The sequence below is a fragment of the Rhodotorula paludigena genome, assembly GCF_050403205.1.
Source record: "Rhodotorula paludigena JCM10292 DNA, Rt_paludigena_JCM10292v1_ctg18, whole genome shotgun sequence".
In the NCBI taxonomy this organism is placed as follows: Eukaryota; Fungi; Basidiomycota; class Microbotryomycetes; order Sporidiobolales; family Sporidiobolaceae; genus Rhodotorula; species Rhodotorula paludigena.
Genome location: NW_027481440.1, coordinates 47690 through 64776, shown reverse-complemented (window position 1 = coordinate 64776; position 17087 = coordinate 47690). Strand labels below are relative to the sequence as shown.

At 63.5% G+C, this 17087-nt stretch overlaps 7 protein-coding genes across 7 annotated transcripts; 2 read left to right on the top strand and 5 right to left on the bottom strand.

Annotated features, from left to right (window-relative positions):
* Positions 1 to 129: 129 nt before the first annotated feature.
* Positions 130 to 4194, bottom strand: JCM10292_001210 (uncharacterized protein; the record flags this gene model as incomplete). Its single annotated transcript, XM_076648717.1, has 16 exons — positions 130 to 560; positions 631 to 683; positions 739 to 980; positions 1042 to 1296; positions 1354 to 1445; positions 1545 to 1921; positions 1986 to 2095; positions 2148 to 2243; positions 2312 to 2347; positions 2407 to 2750; positions 2813 to 2978; positions 3045 to 3247; positions 3303 to 3731; positions 3793 to 3873; positions 3939 to 4000; positions 4058 to 4194. 16 exons carry the CDS (start codon positions 4192 to 4194, stop codon positions 130 to 132), a joined length of 3114 nt encoding a protein of 1037 aa, XP_076505663.1.
* A 511-nt stretch (positions 4195 to 4705) lies between these two features.
* Positions 4706 to 6962, bottom strand: JCM10292_001209 (glycosyltransferase family 15 protein; the record flags this gene model as incomplete). Its single annotated transcript, XM_076648716.1, has 12 exons — positions 4706 to 4748; positions 4810 to 4894; positions 4953 to 4985; positions 5060 to 5128; positions 5189 to 5243; positions 5305 to 5368; positions 5458 to 5648; positions 5714 to 5749; positions 5858 to 5971; positions 6031 to 6125; positions 6203 to 6399; positions 6481 to 6962. 12 exons carry the CDS (start codon positions 6960 to 6962, stop codon positions 4706 to 4708), a joined length of 1464 nt encoding a protein of 487 aa, XP_076505662.1.
* Positions 6963 to 7379: 417 nt separating this feature from the next.
* On the bottom strand, positions 7380 to 9194 carry JCM10292_001208 (uncharacterized protein; the record flags this gene model as incomplete). Its single annotated transcript, XM_076648715.1, has 5 exons — positions 7380 to 8239; positions 8311 to 8556; positions 8618 to 8681; positions 8753 to 9019; positions 9132 to 9194. 5 exons carry the CDS (start codon positions 9192 to 9194, stop codon positions 7380 to 7382), a joined length of 1500 nt encoding a protein of 499 aa, XP_076505661.1.
* A 492-nt stretch (positions 9195 to 9686) lies between these two features.
* On the top strand, positions 9687 to 11100 carry JCM10292_001207 (uncharacterized protein; the record flags this gene model as incomplete). The annotated part of the gene is made up of 2 exons (XM_076648714.1): positions 9687 to 10065; positions 10130 to 11100. 2 exons carry the CDS (start codon positions 9687 to 9689, stop codon positions 11098 to 11100), a joined length of 1350 nt encoding a protein of 449 aa, XP_076505660.1.
* A 142-nt stretch (positions 11101 to 11242) lies between these two features.
* On the bottom strand, positions 11243 to 13241 carry JCM10292_001206 (uncharacterized protein; the record flags this gene model as incomplete). The annotated part of the gene is made up of 6 exons (XM_076648713.1): positions 11243 to 11383; positions 11561 to 11696; positions 11761 to 11867; positions 11946 to 12750; positions 12815 to 13017; positions 13077 to 13241. 6 exons carry the CDS (start codon positions 13239 to 13241, stop codon positions 11243 to 11245), a joined length of 1557 nt encoding a protein of 518 aa, XP_076505659.1.
* A 282-nt stretch (positions 13242 to 13523) lies between these two features.
* On the top strand, positions 13524 to 15301 carry JCM10292_001205 (C2H2-type zinc finger protein; the record flags this gene model as incomplete). Its single annotated transcript, XM_076648712.1, has 4 exons — positions 13524 to 13765; positions 13828 to 14389; positions 14457 to 15209; positions 15278 to 15301. 4 exons carry the CDS (start codon positions 13524 to 13526, stop codon positions 15299 to 15301), a joined length of 1581 nt encoding a protein of 526 aa, XP_076505658.1.
* A 240-nt stretch (positions 15302 to 15541) lies between these two features.
* Positions 15542 to 16973, bottom strand: RPF2 (rRNA-binding ribosome biosynthesis protein RPF2; the record flags this gene model as incomplete). The annotated part of the gene is made up of 4 exons (XM_076648711.1): positions 15542 to 15763; positions 15864 to 16394; positions 16463 to 16699; positions 16803 to 16973. The coding sequence occupies 4 exons, from the start codon at positions 16971 to 16973 to the stop codon at positions 15542 to 15544; spliced, it is 1161 nt and encodes a 386-aa protein (XP_076505657.1).
* Between the last annotated feature and the right edge of the window lie 114 nt (positions 16974 to 17087).

Genomic DNA, 17087 nt, shown 5'->3' with positions numbered 1-17087 from the left:
GCTCGAGCGCGTGCATGCAAAGCTGAGATGCGAATTTCGCTACTCTGGCTCCCTGGTGTGCCAACTTGGTGCCAACGCTGGTCGTGTTCATCCCTTGATTGAGAGCCTACAAAGGCATGCTGTGCAGCTCTATAGTCTAGCGTGTCCCTCGAAGGCGTCTGTGACGGGCTTGTACCCCTCGGCCCGCTCGAGTGTCTTGCGGAACGACTCGACGTCCTTCTCCTCGAGTTCACGAACCCCCGACGGCAAGGCGGGCAGCAATTCGAGCTTGGCGAGTTCGTTCTTCAGCGCCGGGTGTGCACCGGTCGCGTCCACAAATGCCTCGACTTGCTCAATCGTTGGCTTGGCTGCGACAAGCCGTTCCGCCTCGTCCGCCTTCTCGGGTGCGACCTGCCGTACGGCGTCGAGAAGCGGGCCGAGTGCGGCGGACTGGAAGCGCTGCGAACGAAGGAGGACGGCGAGCTTGGTGCGCTCCGGAGAGGACGGCGAGATGTAGCGGGCGAAAAAGGCGATGAGGTCCTCCTTGCTGAGTCGGCGCACAAGCGCGGCTTGGCGCTGGCCTGTCGGAAGAGTCGTTGGGTCAGAGAATGTGGGCAGGACGGAACCGAGAATCCATGCGTCCAGACGTACGGAAATCGAAGTCGAGCTCGCCCGTCTGGATCTCCTGCCAGTAGCGTGAGGTCCTGCAAGGCCGGTCAGCACTGATTTCCGTTCGAGATGTGCGGCGCCTTGACGTACTCCTGGCCGAGGCTCTTCGGCTTCTCGAGCTTCTTGAGCGCGACGCTCTCCCGCTCCTTCGCAAACTCGTCCTCGCTCAATTGCGCAAGGTGGTCGCCGAAGCCGGCCCAGAGCGCCTCGATCCGCTCGTCGAGGTATTCCGCAGTGCGTTCGGACTGGACGATGACGCGGAAGCCCGCGTACGCGTTGATCACCCATGGTGCCGAGGAGACGATGTATCCGAGCTGCTCCTTCGTGCGAAGCTGCGGGGGGAGCCACATTCAAGCTCGGCAGTACAGATGGACGTGGAAGAGGCCGACGCACCGTGGAAAAGACCGGCACCTTTGCGATCTGCGCAAAGAGCGAGAGACGTGCGAGCAGCTCATAATCGGTCGCCGGGCCAATCTCGTAGTAGACCGACACAGCCGAGTTGACGTTCTCCTCCGAAGGCACGGGAGAACGGAAGACGTTCGTCGTGCCGGGAGGCAGCTTGAGAGCGCGGTGGTAATCGATTGCCTCTGCGGCAGCCGCGCTGGCCTGGAGCTTGTCTTCGACTTTGTCCAGCATGTCGACGGCAGTCTATACGCAAGGGAGTCAGTCTCTTGGACACGAATCGTCGACCGCAAGCCTGCTCACTTCGTTGCGGAAGTTGCCATGCACGAGCGAGTCAATGGACAGCTGTTTGAGAAGCGATGCGGTGTGCTGTTCGACCGCTTGCGGAGACGCCTCTGCAGAAAGCGAGGTACGTGACATTCCCGAGAGGCGAAGAGCGAGGCAATGAGCGTGTCAATCGCGAAGTGAGGAGAGCGAGAGCGACATGCACGCACTCTGCAGGGCTTCGAGCCTCTGATCCCCCGTCCAATACGTCTGCCTCGTCAAGCGGCGAAGCTCGGCGTCAGCCAACGATGAAGGATTCTGCAGTTTGGCGTTGCGGTATGCGCGCGACAAGCGGTCGTGCACGATGGCGTATTCTCCTGCGTCGACCTTGAAGGAAGCGAGCTTGTCGAGGACAACCGAGACAAGGAGTGGGAGCTTGTCGGTGTAGCCGGACACAGCGAGAAGTATGCCGCCTTGCTCGGTGCCGAGGGAATAGTCGAGACCGGCTAGGGTCGCATCGTACGAATACTTCGCGAGTGCTTCCTCGACGAGGGAAGTCACGAGCTGCGTAAGCATCGCTTGAAGCGGAGACGAATCGGCAACCGGCCTTGAGGCAGAAAGACCGGTGTGTCAGATGATTGAAATGCGCTGTAGGTCCGGTACGTACGTACGAGCGCAGGAGAAAGAAGGCGGAGCCGCGCGGAATGCACCACTGGTCGTCGCGCTTGACGAAGAGCCGTCCTTTCGGGGTTTCTCGAACAAGTGTCGGACGCATGACGGGCTGCAACAGCCAGTCAGCGCAGCCAAGCATGAGCGCAGCGGAGCCATCGCACCTCGTCTGCCGGCTTGGTGTTAAGCAGCTCGAGCTGCTCAGGTACAAAGATGTTGCGATCGGGCAAGCGGAGGTCTGCTGGCGGGTTCACGGGAGTCTGTAGGGTAGGCGTGAGCAAACAGCGAACCGCAGGAAGGGACCGAAGCTCGCCTCGATGCGGTCGACGTCAAGCGGTCGGATGTCGAACTCGGTTCCATAGTGCTGCACGACAGGTAGGTCAGCACATCGAATGCTGCATAACGCACGTGTTGGAGACTTGCCTGCTCCTTGGACTGCCAGAAGTCGCGCCCAACGATCGGTTGCTGCGAGCCGAGGAAGATGCGGCAGTTGTCGAGCCGCAGATGATCGAGCATCTGGCGAATGAGGTGCTCATCCCAGTGCGTCGCGAACCACGGTCCGACGAGCTGCTTCTCGGGCGGATACAGCGTTTCGCCGAGCTGGCTCGCGAGGTTGCGTGTTGCCGACTGCGGTTGACCCTTTTCCTTCCAGCGCCAACCGATCTGACCGAGGCGCTGGACCTCGTCGAAGGCCCATTGTTGCGGTGATGTCCGTCTCAGAAGATCGATATAAGCGAAGACAATAGAGATGACGTCCTCGTAGTGCTCTGCACGGCAGGAGGTAACTCCGTCAGTCTGCGAAATCGCAGAAGACGACGCCTTGACGCACCTAGTCCGCTGGCAGTAAGTTTGATGTTGACGCGAAAGAAATCGAAGCCCGCTGCGCCGTTGTCGGACGAGGACGAAAGCGAGGTCGCCCAACTGCGGGCCTTGAGCTCCGCGAGAATCGAGCCCGGTCCTTCGTGACCGACGTAGTGCGAGATGAAGTGCCCAGGCTGCAGGGATTGAGCGAGTCGCGTCGATCAAGCAGTCATCGAGCAAGCTTGAAAATAGAGACGCACCTTGGTCGCCCAATACTTCCGCAGGTCAGGCAAGCCGAACTCGATGCGGAGCTGCGGCGAGTCCTTGATGGTGCGATACGAGATCTCGCTCGATGCCTCTTTCGCCGTGATGGGCGGCTCAGGAAACTTGGTGGCAGCCAAATTGGCGTTCGGAATGTCCGAGTACTCGGCGATTACGAGCGAGGCGAGGTCATCGAGCGAGTCTACGGCGAGATTTGTCAGTAGAAGCACACTGGGACGAGTGCGAAGGGAATGCACGATTGCTCAGCAAGACCAGGTTCATCAGGTTGGCCGAATACTCGCGTTCGTACCACGCGAGCAGGCGGTCGCGCGTATCGTCCCGCCAGAGCGTCTCCTTACTCCCCGTCCCGAATTTCCAGTAACGACTAGCCCGCGAGCTCGTCTCCTTGCCGAGTTGGAACAAGCGCCGCGCGTCGAGCTGAAGGTTACGACGGAACTCGCTGTCGACGGCGTTCAATTCGCGCTCGGTGCAGGACGCGTCGAACAGCGGGGCCGTGAAGAATTGAGCGTGACGGGAAAGTGCGCCGGGCAGGCCCTCGGGAGTGCAGTCGAAATGGTAGACGGTCTCGGCGAGCGACGTATACGCATTGCTCGATCCAGAGTGGCGTGAGAGATAGGTCTTATACTCGGCTTCGTCGGGGAAACGCTCGGTCCCGAGGAAGAGCACTACGTTTCGACTCGACCGTAAGCAAAGCGGGACTGGTGCTCGACTGGAAAGCACACGTACTATGCTCGCAGAAGTGCGCGAGACCGGCAAGGTCATCTGGGTCGCTAAGGTGCCCTACTTGCACGCCGAGGGCCGCGGCAGCTGCTCAGGGGAACAACGCGACTGAGCATGTGTTCTCGAGAGACGGTAGCGAGCGACGCGCGCACCCTTGTCCGTCTTCGGGTCCGAAATGAGTAAGGCTCGCAAGCCGTTGCGCAGTGTCAGGAAGCTTGAAGGTGCAAATGTGTCACTACTAGGCGACATCCACTTGCGAAGCTGCACTAACCGGTACTTCCTGTCGTCGTTCGGCGAGACCTCGATCTCCCGCTCGAGAACAGCAAACGGTTGCCCATTGCTGTCAGTGTCTGTCGCCCAGCCGCCTCCTAGCGTGCTCAGATCAAATGGCTGCGATTCCCTCGCCATCGTGCGGTTGGCTGATGCGGGCAGAGAGGCAGCGACAGTCGCGTGCGAGCGGATCGCGAAAGCTAGGCGACGCGGTGCGAGAGGTGCGCTAGCGATGCGTACAGAGCGATGCAAGACTCTGCGCGCAGGGAGCATGCGTCTCTCGTGCGGAAGGCAGAAGACGATGGGAAGGCAGCATCTTCGGCGAGTGCTGATGAGCCGGTGGGGCTGTGCAGGAGCGACCCAAAAGCACACAGCACATTGTATATGCACATTGCGGCAACTCGTGCATCAGAGGCCAGATGCCCGAGCGGTTAAGGGGATAGACTCGAACTAGTTCGCCATCTATTAGGCTTTGCCTGCGCAGGTTCAAGTCCTGCTCTGGTCGGTTGACTTTTTTTGCACGCCTCAGGGCTGTCTGCCTTTTCCCCTCCCCTGTCCGGATCCCGCTGCCGTCAGGAAAGTTCCCCTACTCTCGGCGCGCAGTATCAGGAGATAGTGTCTGTATTCCCCGAGGGAGTCGTCTATTCGCCTACTCGTATTGTGCGGGTTTGCCAAACGCCTTCCACCACCGCCTGCGGACCGGACCAGGTCAGTATGGCCGCACAGCTCAGAGCCGCCACGATGAAGACGCACGGCATGCAGCTGTAGCCATCCTCGTCGAAGCTGTTCTCGACGTAGCACTCGCACTTGCCGTTATCGTGGAACAAGGCCTTGTTTTCTGCGCGAGAGCAACAATCAGTCTGTTGAGTGTGACCGAGTCGGACGAGTGAGCGTACTGGGGCATGTGCTGTAGGGGTTATGCCGGTAGGCTGCGAAGAAACGGTGGGTCGGCGTCAGCGAGAACTCCCGTGGGCCCGCTCTAGCAACTGCGCAATCCACGCACAGATGTCCCAGAAGTTGTGGATCTGGTCATGTGGCGCGAAGAGTGCCGCGCCGAAAGAGTGCACGGGAGCTGTCCAGTTCGAAGTCAGTCCCGCTTGTTGGTCCATCACGAGTGGAGAAATTGCCTTACCGTCGCCCCATCGCTCGTAGAAGAAGCCGCCCTTGTCGTCGAGGAATTTGAAGTACTGCAGATGGCGGAAGGTGGTCAGCCGCAGTCTTCGGATGGCGACCGGTACGAGTACGCACTTCTCGGTAGGGCTTGCTCCGCCAGAATTTGAGGGATGCGATTTCGAAGTTGGACCAGAAGTGACTGCCCAGTCCACGGCGGGATTAGCACGTCGTCCGTAGACCAGTCGCCGGGTTGTCTTCAGATCAGGGAAAGCGGTAGACTCTACGCACCAATTGTTCCAGTCGCCATCTTGCAGCCCTTTTCGCTCGTCGTCAACGAGGAAGCGGATCGCGTTGTCCTCGGCGATGTATTCAGGATGCAGGCGGGCAAACTCGCGCGTAGCGTCCCACAGCGTCTCGACTGTTCGCCGGTACTCGTACAGCGCGATGACGAAGCCGTAAACCTTGTTGTTGGCCTCCATCTGCATGAGCGGGCGCAGCAAGGTGTGAGTTTCGGCTAGCTAGGCGGCATGCGGAGCGAGCGCACGAAGATGAAGGGGTCGTAGTCGATGTCGCACCAGAACTGCAAAACTCCTCAAGCGTCAAGTGATAGTCCCTCATTTTTGACACACCCCGATGCCAACCCAGCCGGGCTCCGCCGAGTGACGCAAAGTGGATGGACGGGACGCACCTCAACCCCAGGCTCAACCCGCCAGTACCAGTCGAAGCTCTCCAGCACTTTCTGCTCGTAAAAGAAGCCCGAGTTGAAGCGGCACATATGCCGGTACGACTCGCTCCCGCCGTACTGCCGATTCTCCAGGGTCAGCTTGCGATCGCGGATGAGCAGAGGCGCAAGAGCCGTACAATGACCTTCTCGTCAACCATCTTTTGCCGTTCCTCCGCCGCGTATGTCTGATTCACCCAATCGGGATAGCCCCAGTGCTCCTTCGGAATTGTTGCTACATGGCGGAAGAAAGCCGGTCAGCCCGCTCCTCTCGCCTAGTAAGGATCCTAGCGAGCGGAACGACCGATGCACCGAAAAACACCTCGCTCCTCGTCATCTTCTTGACGCCGACCTTGAATTCTTCGTCGAACGGTTCGTCGTTGAGGAAGACCCACGGGTACCCGTACCGGCGGTTCCATCGCGCCTCGAGCGACCGCATCGAGTTGCGCATGGCTTCGCGCTCATTGTTGCGCACAAGGGCGACAATGGCGGCGTTGGCTCGCTTGAAGCTGAGGGGGCAATCGCTCTTCAGCTATGTTTGAAGGGGTCGCGGCAGACGGGTGCTGGCGCAAGAGTCGGGGTACACGCACGGGTTGAGCGCAGCCGGATACACCTCTGGAGGCATCAGGAGCCCGCTCTTTGGCTCGAGCTCGAGCGGCGGGTCGAGCAGGCCCTCGTTCTCGGGCAAGTCTCTCCATCCCGCCCCACTTCCCGCCTCGCCGAGCCCGCCCGTGCTCCTCCCGCTGGACCAGTCGCCGAGCCAGCTCGCGTAGCTGCCCCACCGCCCTCGTGCGTCTGCGCCCGTCAGCGCCGACTCGCGCGCCGTGCCGTGGCGGATCGAGAGTCCGACGAGCGAGACGAGGACGAGCGCTGCGAGCGAGTAGGCGGCGACGCGCGCCGTGCGGGGCTTGACCTGGTCGAGCGCGTGAGCGAGCGCAGAGCCCGACAGGCGCACGTGCAGCTCTGTGCGGACGCGCGAGAGGAGCGAGGCGTCGCTCTGCGGACGTCCCGAGCGAGACGAGGAAGAGTGTGCGTCGTGTGCGCTCGTGGGCAGCGGCGCGTACGTCGACATCGCCGAGCTGCAGTTGTGCACGCTGTGCGGGCTGTTCCGCGGCACAAAGGAAAGCGCGCGCGACGACGAGAAGATGGAGAGGCAGCGTCGCAGCATCATCGCGCAACCGCTTCCGCTTCCGCAGCGACGACTTCGCTTCCACCCCTTCTCTAGTCAATCAGGATGAGGTGGAAGCATACAATGACAACGTGAATAGACCTGCAAAAGGCCATGCTAAAAACGAGCGACAGGAGGAGGAAGAGCGAGGGGAATGCACGGGAGAGGTAATCACGACCGGAAGGGCGCAGAAGTGGGTGACAACTAGGTACTGACAAAAGCTGAGGAGGAAGTGGGCCAGTAAGAGAGAGAGAGAGAGAGATCTATATGCGCATGGCGCCCGTAGCATGAGGCGAGGACGAGCCAGTCGCCCTCGCTTGCTCAATAAGGTCTCCCCGCCCCGGGCGGGAGGTACCCCTGCCCATGCGCGCCCCACGGCAGCGCTCCTTGCCCGGTCGGGCTCTCGCCAGGCAGCCGGTATTCGAACTCCTCCGGGTGCGCGAGCCCGTCCGTCGCGCCCGACCCGCCGACGCCGCCGCCGGTGCTCCCACCGCTCAGCTCTTCTGTCCGCGACGCCGCGCCGTACCCGCCCGGGGTGATCGGTGAAGGCTGTGCCGAGGCGGGAGAGGTCGACATGGGGTCGTAGACGCCGTGCGGCCCGCTTGTCCCGGCGGAAGAGGGCCCCATGCCGACTGCGACGGCCTCGTACGGGTCATAGCCGTGCGTGTAGACGTGCGGCGGCGCTGCAGTGGCATACGAGGGGTGCTGCGCCGGAGCGGGCGCGGCGAGGACGCCAGGGTGGGGCGGGAGGTAATGCCCGTCCGCCGACCGGCTCGAGTAGCCGACGAGGCTCTTGTCGTAAGACTCGCTGTTTGGGCTGTCGTCCGGCGAATCCCCGCCTGCACCTGCACCGGCAGCCGTGGCCACGCCGAGCGGGACCCGGAACGGCTCGACGAGCGGTGCGCGCCCGTCGGCCGTCCGGAATTCGCTCGTCGCCGCAGGCGGCTGCTTCGCGTAGCGCTCCGCGCGCTTCTGATTCCGTCGTCGGACGAACCACCACGCGAGGAGCGCGATGAGGATCGCGCCGACCACGCCGCCAACTACGCCGCCGGCGATCGCGCCAACGTCAGTCCCGCTGTCGACGGCAGGAGGATCGGGCTCGCTGCAACCCGCGACGTTCAATTGCGACGTCCGTGCCGAAGAGACGGTCGAGACGGAGCCGTTCGAGTCTGAGACAAAGACTGCAGAAAGGATCGAAAATATGGGTGAGCGGCAGGGTTCTTGGGCGGAACCTCCGGAAAAGCCGACGTACGATGATAAGTCTGACCTGCCGGAACCAAGTTGCGCATGTCGATGCGGTCGTCATCGACGTCGGTGAGATTCCAGTACGCGCCGCTCTGCGCCGCGAGAACCGAGACTGTGTAAGGCGCGACACCGCCCGACACCTCCACGACGATCTCGTCGCACGGTCGGTCCCATGGATACGCAGTAAACGACAGGGAAGACGAAGCGGCTGCATTCTCGTCCATGCAGTTGTCGTTGCCCGGAATGATCGAATCTGCGAGATGGCAAGCGGGGTGAGACGCGATCGCGTAGTTGCGACTCGCAAAGAAACGCACAACCGTCGACGATGCCACCCGAGTGATTTGCCGAGTCGGTCATGCCCAGCAAGATGTTGGTTCCCTGCGAAAGACGGTGCTTCAGCAAGCGTACAAGCAAGGAATCGATAGTTGTCCGCGAGAGGCGAGACGCACAACGGGGAGGTTGGCGGTCCAGTTGAAGCGATCGCCTATCTGTGCATCTCCGAGACTCATACTCCGAGGTGGGTAGTTCTCGGGGGCAACGGTCCAGTACAGGGGCAAGACGGGTTGCGTCGAGACGGAGGGGTTGGCGGTGGTGAAGATGGTGAACTCGGAGCATTGCGGGATCTGGCGGACCGTGTCGTTGGGTGCCTGCCAGAAGAAGACGATGGGCGGCTGATCTGGACTGAGCAAGTCGTCGCCGGTCGACGAGTCTGCTGCCTGCGAGCGGAGCGTCCCCCGAGATCGACGGGTCAGCAGCGTGCCAACACTCGAGGCGTGGCTCAGGGCACGCGTGCAGGTGGCCCACTCGCGCGTGTGGGACTGGACTGACCTGCACTCGGTGCCCGGCAAGCGCGAGGGCGGCGACGGCCGAGGCGGCGAAGGCGCGCCGCATGATGGGAGAGAGGACCAGCCGAACGGGGCGAACACCGGCGAGAACGCGCAAAGTACGGCGCAAACTGGCAAGCGAAGGACCAAGCGCGCGACTACTCGTGCAGTCGCACTCGTACAGACGACCTTCGGTGCACACGCAGCGCGAGTGTCGCACGAAGCGTTGGCGCGTCTGGGCGCTTCCGGGGCGGCGTCGCGGCGTGCCCTCTTTCTGGCCGCGCCCACTTGTCTTGCTGTGCTCCCACCCCGCAGCTTCCATGGCGTCCCTTAGCGTGTCCGCTAGCCTCGATCACGCTCGCTCGTCCGACGGCTCTCGCTTCTCCCGCTTCTGCTGGCTCGTCGCTGCGCTCGCCCATGTTTGTGCCCGCTTCCTGTCTTGGCTCTCGCACATCAGTGCCGCAGGGATCCGCAGGTGCACTCGCTCGCCTGCTCTTCGTCTACGGGGAAGTCACTGACAACTCGATCCAGGCGCAAACACTGTCGAGCGCCGCCGCAGATGCCGGCAGAAGTCGTTGCACTCATCATCTCGTTCTTCTCGCCCTCGCACCTGGACCCACTGGAGGCCAGCGACGAACGCATCACGTTCTACGTGACCTGCATGCTTGTCAACAAGGCCTGGGCAGCCGCAGCGCGTCGCTGCTTGCACGCGGACCTTCTCATCGAGCACCCTTCCCACCCGCTCCTGCGCACAAACGACCTCGTCGACCCTAAACACGTGCAGCGCATCACGCTTGCCCCCGCACGTCAACACCTCGGACGCTTCTGGCTCATGCGCGATGAGCTGTGCGACGTTCTCCCACTCTGCAAACGCTTGACTGCACTCGCAGTCATTGGCGGCAACGGCTTCGATCTCGGGCGTCTTTCGTGCGCAAGCAGTACGTCCCGTCTTGGCTCTCTCGGTAGCCTGCATCTTCACTGACTCTCCGTCATGTGCGGTAGACTTGCGAGAGCTCCGCTTCCACGACGTGATCCTCGAACCGCTTCACGGCAGTGTCTGGACAAGCATCTACCTTCCCCGGCTGCAGAAGCTTTCGCTGTCCCGCATAGACTTTGCTCGAGTCCTCCGGGCATACTCGTTTCTGCTAGACCCGCACGCCCTCCCACAGCTGCGCTCGCTCTCGCTGCACTTGTGCAACGTGAGCTGGGCCTACTTCCCCACAGACCGCCTCTTCCCACTTCTCCAGTCGCTTTCCTTCACCCACGTAGAGAGCTTCCCCTCTTCCCACCTGGAGCAGTTCATCCTCCCCTCGCTCGGCACGCTCACGCTCTGCACCGGCGCGCTCACCGAGCTGCTCACGCGGCCGCACCGCACCCTCTCGCGCGCGTACGAGCTCGGTCGCAGCGCGCCCGCGCTCCGCATCGTCGAGGGCGCAGACGGCGAGTCGCCGCCCGTCTGGACCGGGTGGCGCTCGCGCTCGTTCCCGTTCGCAGGCGAGCTCTCGCTCGCGCACTCGCGCTCAACGGGGTTCCAAGCCTCCTTCAGCCGAAGCTTCACGTCCCCTGACACCCGGCAGGCGCATCGCGGCCCCGCAGCGCCGGGCAGCCGGGAGTCGCACCTGACAGCGAGTGTCCGGTGGATGTTCGCGCCCTGGGCACAGCTCGCGCCCCTCCTGCGCGCCCGCGCGTCCGTCCTCGAGGACCTCGCCGCGCACCTCCTCTCGCCCTCCGCCATGACGAATTCCGTGCTGGAGGAGCTGATCCTGCCCTTCTCGTGGGCGGATCCGGGCACTCCGCTCTCCGCGCGCTTTCGCACCGCAGCCGAGCCGACCGAGGTACAGCTTCTCCGGTGCGCGCTCGAGGAGCTCCAGCGCGTGTGCAGGGAGAGGGGCGTGCGGGTCACGTTCGAAGAGGCAGGAGCGGAGGAGAGGGGTCGAATGGAGCGAGCGAAGGGCTGGGTCGGATCGCGTTGAGGAGCGCAGCCACTTCGCCGAGGACTGTTGAGCGTGTCGTAGTAACTTATCACGAGACTGTATATCGACGATGTGCTCTTTCTCCTCTCTCCTCGTTCGGAGCGGTGCCACCGAGAGAGGCGCAACGAGGCCATCTAGCGCTCTATTCCCCTACAGCCTCCTCGTCCGCGCTACTATCTCCCTCTTCGTCTGCGCTCTCGACCTCGGTCTCGACGTCGCTCTCGGCGCCGTACCGATTGCGGCGGAATGCGCCAAACGCAGCGGCGGTCTCGTAGAAGCGGACCTGCGGCAGCATCTTATGAAGGGTCAGCCTTGCTGTCGAGTTTGCGGCGCAAAGGTGGATTGTTCAGGTGGCAGCAGACACGATGGTCGAGGGGAAGCACAGCGGGCTCACCGGCTCGGAATCCGTCGCCCCGCCGAGCCACTTTGCTGTCCTTCACCTCACCCATCACGTGCGCACCACGAGAAGTGCTTCAGGCCACCACGGCAGATCATACGGTCCGAGACTGACCTGCGGCGGCGCGTCCGGAGGGTACGAGCGCTTGACGATCCAGACCCGGTTGCGGAAGCCGATCTGGCGCAGGGTTGGTGAGCACCTGCGGAGCGTGCATATCAGACAAGGGCGGTTCGTGAGGCAGGAGAGCAAGAAGGCCGGCGCACTGCTCGGCGAGCGTGAGGACGTCGTCCGGCGAGACGTCGGCGCGCTGCGACAAGAGATGCAGGGTGCGCAACTTCGAAAATGGCGCGAATGCGGCAGTGAGACTGGCCTGTGAGTCGCACAGGAAACTACAGCACTCAGCGACGCAATCTGAGCCGGTAAGCGCATTTGCAGCGTGACGACGCACCAGGTCAAAGTCATGGCCGAGGTGCAGCACCAGATTGCGCAGGTCGCGCGCCTCGTTCGCGAGGATCTCGACGGCATCTACGCCGACGAGCACGCCCGAAACCTCGAACTTGCGCAGGCGGGGTCCGACCGTGTGCGCGACGTGCTGCACAAACGCGGTCGGGAGGACGGGCCACTCTCGCCGGCCGGTCGAGGCCGCGCCCGAGTGATACAGTGTGAACGCCGTCAGGCTGTGCGTGCTCGAGAGGAGCGTCTCGAGCGCGGGGAAGAAGGCGGGCAGGGTCGGGTGCGCCGGGCCCGGGTGCGTGAGCTTGAGCGACTCGAGCGCCGCGAGCGACGGCGCGACGTCCGTGTAGAAGGACGGGTGGAGATTGCACGCTTCGAGCGCGAGGTGGCGCAGGTGCGGGAGAGACGGGACGAGGCGCAGGAGGGGCGCGCCCGTTAATTTGGCGCAGCCGGCAAAGGCGAGCGAGCGCAGGCGACTTCCGGCGAGGGTCGAGATGAGAGCGTCGACGGTTCGGTCGTTGATTATGGTCGATTCGCGGCAGAGGATGCTCAGCTCCTCGAGCAGCAGCACGTCTTCATCGCTGCTGAACCAGGTCGCTTGCCGCGATTGCGCTTTTTGCCGCTCGAGGAATGGTGGCAGGATGTTGGCGATGTTTCGATCGGGAAGGATTAGCGAAAGGGATTGAAGCGGTGGAAGGGAGAGGAAGTATTCGGCATCCCAGGAGCCGGGCGAGAGATTGGTGTGGGCGTTGCACTCGAACGACCGCAGTCGCGGTAGTCGCACAATCTCTTCGAAGACCCTATATCAAGGGCAGAGAAGTACGTCAGTCAGCAGGAAAGACATTCAGTCGAGGGGAGACGCACATGTCGACCAGGGCGCCTTTGCGCGTCCAGACGAGCTCCTGGCAGTTGATGCAGTGTCGCAGCATTCGGCACGCGAGGGCCGCCATCTCAAGACGCTCTGTGACCTTCATGGAAAGAGGGTAGACGCGGACTTCGAGTTTGCGGACGAGCGCAGCGAGGTGGGGGTGGTCGGCGAGCGTCGAGAAGAGGAGCGGGGCGATCGCCTGCGGGTGCTTTCGGAGTGAGCAGGCACCTCTGTGAGCTGTTTCAGGACGACACGCACGAGGTCCCGACCAAAGAGGCGCACATGGTCGTACAGCCTTCGCCTGCCGACGTCTCGCCATGCCCGCGAGACGAGGCAAACAGCATACAGGTCGCGGCGGGCGCTGAGCGGGGCGAGCAGCTGCGGGAGGAGCTCGAGCGGCAAGTCTGCGAGCTCTGTCGGCATCAACGGCGGCTGTTAAGAAGCGCAGATGAGAAGGTCATCTTCGGAGAGCAGCACGCGGCACAGATGTCACTCGAGTACGTAAAAGGGAAGGGCGTTCCGAGTGCTCTACTGAGTGTTTCCCGCCCACCACTGACGGCACTTGGGCTCCCACGAGCGGAGTCGAGTCTGAGACTCGAGTTTCGGGCGCTTTCTCATCAGCGAGCTCGACGCCGCTGGCCTTCCTCCGCTCTCCCTCTACCTTGCGTCACTCGTGCTGTACGAGCCAGTCAGTAGGAGCCAAAGATGGACGGCAACCCCTTCACCTGCCTCAGCTGCCAGCTCGCCTTCCCCGACGCCCACTCGCAGCGCGCCCACTATGCCACAGAGCTCCACCGCTACAACTCGCGCCGCCGCGTCGCAGGCCTCGCTCCCGTAACCCAGGACATCTTCGACGACAAGGTCCGCGAGCGCACCGGCCAGCTTGGAGCCGCGCCCGACGGCCAGGACCAGCAGGCCGCCAAGAAGCTCGCCTGCAAGGCCTGCAAGTGCGTCCCGTCCTTCTAGCCCTGCTTTCGGGCAGTCCTGACCCAGTCGTTGCCATCAACAGCAAGACGTTTGCCTCTGCCGCCACTCACGAGGCGCACATCAAGACGAAGAAGCACAAGGACGCCGTGTTCAAGGCGGCCGCAAAGGTCAAGGTCGGCGACCTGACGCCGTCCGCCTCGACCGACGACGTCTCGATGGCCTCGCCCGTCCCGTCGACCTCGACCGCGCCCCCTCCGACGCCCGTTGCCGCGCCCGTCCGCTTCGAGTCGTCGGGCGACGCGAGCCTCGACCGCCTCGTCGCCAAGCGCCTGCAGTACGCCCCGCCGATCCCGACCTCGTCGTGCCTCTTCTGCCCGACGACGTCGCCGTCGATGGCCGACAACGTCGCGCACATGCGGCACGCGCACTCGTTCGTGATTCCCGAGGAGGAGTACCTCGTCGACCTCGAGGGCCTGCTTGGCCGCTTGGGCGAGGAGGTCGGGACGTGGAACGTGTGCGTGTGCTGTGGCAAGGGCTACGGCGGGAACCTCGACGTCAAGGAGGAGGCGGACACGAGCATCGACGTGCTGCAGAAGCGCGCGAGCAAGGGTGTCGAGGCTGTCAGGGCGCACATGCAGTCCAAGGTGCGCATCTCATCGGGTCTCTCGCACGTCAGGACCGCGCAAAGACTCACGCCCTGCTTTCCAACAGTCGCACTGCCGGCTCAAGTACGACACCGAGGAGGAGCAGCTCAACATTGCCGACTTTTACGACTTCCGCCCGTCATACCCGGACTTTGAGGAGCGGCAGGCGCGCAAGGCCGAGCGGCGAGCGGCGCGCGCAGCCGAGAAGGCCGCGCGCAAGGCGGCCAAGTCGGGCGCGGCCGAAGGGTGGGAGGACGTCGACGGCGAGGGCGAGGACGCCGAGATGGGCGAGGGCGACGGCGGCGACGTCGAGGTCGTGTACCAGGAGGCGTCGGACGACGAAGTGGACTCGGACGCAGAGACCGAGTCGGACTCGGACGACGACGACCTCGACGTGCCGTCGGGCACGTCGGTCACGTACGGCGACACCGAGTACGAGCTCGTGCTCCCGTCGGGCGCGCGCATCGGGCACCGCGCGCACAAGCACATCCACAAGCAGAACCTGCTCCCGTACCTCGACGGGTCGCCGTTCACGCCGCCGCCGCACGCGAGCCAGGTCGAGCACGAGCCGTCGAGCAAGAGCCAGGCGCTGCTGCAGCTCGTGCCGGCGATGAAGAAGGACCGGACGCACGCGCGCCCGCTCCACTCGGCCGCGCTCGTGCCCGCCAAGGGCGCCGGGTTCGGAAAGGGCGAGGTCATCAAGGCGCGCAACAAGGGCGAGGCCAAGGAGGCGGGCAAGGCGACGAGGCACTTCCACGAGCTCAAGCGGTACAACGATCAGGCCTTTGTGCGCGGCATCCGTGGCAACAACCAGAAGCACGTGAGTCTGGCGCGATTTGCTCGGCTCTTCCCGCTGCCCGGTGCTGACTGCTTTCTCTCCTCCCACAGTTCCGCGACCCGCTTCTCCAGTAGACGCTTGCTCGACTGCTGCCCTGTGCTGCATTGCAGGTGTTTCCTGAGCCATACGCTTCTCGGTGATGTCGAGAGTCCAACTGCGGCGAGTGTCGAACGAGAGAAGGGGGGTGCAGCTAGGCTTCCGAGCCAGTCTCTCGGACCCTGGGCCTCAGGCGAGATAGGATGGCGAATGAGTGCTAGTACAACAGAACGACAGCATGGACCCTGCGAAAGAAAGGCGCCGACCGCGACCGCCGTCTATGCCTCCTTCCGCCTCTTTGCCGGCACACCCTTTTCGCCCGCAGCCTCTCCCGCGGCCTCTGCCTCTCCGTCGGCCGCCCCGGCATCCTCCTCGCCGCCATCGCCGCCGTCGTCGCCGTTGCGCCGCTTCTTGAGACCTTTGAACTTGCGCGACTGGAGTTTGCCGAGGTCTTGCGGGTTGAGGTAGACGCGGCCGACCTTGTCGCCCATCTCGTCGATCTGTGCAGCACCTCAAGAAGGTAAGCACACTGTCCGCGGTGCGGGGAGAGCGCCGGAACGGAAGGAGAAAGCAGGCAAGAGAGAGAGAGCGGCGACGCACGTCGATATTCTTGTTCTTGGGCTTGCTCGCGGCCGACTTCTTCTCGGCCTTCTTGTACGCCTGCTTCTGCACCTCGACGCCGGGCAGCTGGCTCCTCCGAAGCGAGAACGTGAAGTGCGGGCCGTGCGGGCTCAGCTCGACGCGCGGCTGCGGGAGGCCCGACCGCATGAACTGGACCGAGTAGGTGCGGAAGTGCACGGGCGGGAGCGACTTGTCCTCGACATAGTCCTGACCCGCCGCGGAGCCGGAGCCGTTGAGCGAGCCGATGAGCGACTCGACCGCCTTGCCCTTACCGTTAGCCGCCGCGGCGCCCTCGACGTCGGCGGCCGACGCGGGCGAGTCGCCGATCGTGACCGAGATGACGCGCTGGAGGCCCTTGAGCGAGACGCCGTCCATCTCGTTGCCGCGGAAAAAGTCGAGCAGGAGCGACTTGAACTGCTGGAAGGTCGGGTGCGAATCCCACAGGTTGGCGTGCGGCTCGGTCGCGGTAAAGTGGAAGAGCGGGACGGCGCCCATGTTGGACTTGATGCCCTGTTGCACGTGCGAGGAGGCGTGAGAAGGCAGGCTTCCGAAGCACGCGGAAGGGCCATCGGACGCACCTTGAAGTGGCTCATCTCCATGACCTCTTCAATGCCGACCTCGAGGAGCTCCATGACCTCGCCGGCGAAGCAGCGGGCCCAGACGAGACCATGGGGACGCTTCTTGGTGTGGGTGCCGATGAGGAAGAGGCTCGCGTCGTTCTTGCTCGCCCAGAAGTTGAGGCTCGCCGTGTCCTCGAACGGCCGGACCTCGTTGGCCTTGGAGAAGGGGATCGAGTGCGGCTTCTTGAGCTGGTTCTGTAGCGTCACAAAGCGTCAGTCTTGACTGTACACAACCCTCTCGGCGCTCGAGACGGCGGCGTCTCTCGCCTGGAGAGAGATGGAGGCGGTGAAGACGGACAAACTCGCTGAGGGCGACCTTTACGCGCTCCGAGATGCCGGTGGTGCGGACGAGGATGGCGGTCTTTGCGTTCTTCTCTACGAGCTGGGGCTCGCGGGCGAGCTGTGCGCGCTTGGAGCGGGCGTTCTTGGGCTTTGGCGGTGCGACGAGCGGGGTCGACGAGGTCGACATGGCCGGGTGGTGCGAGGTGAGGGAGCGGGGGTGGCTGAGTGGGTGCACGCGGTCTGCCTGTCTGCCCTGCGCAGTGCCCGGGCTCTCGGGGTGATCGGGCTGGGCGGGCGGAGA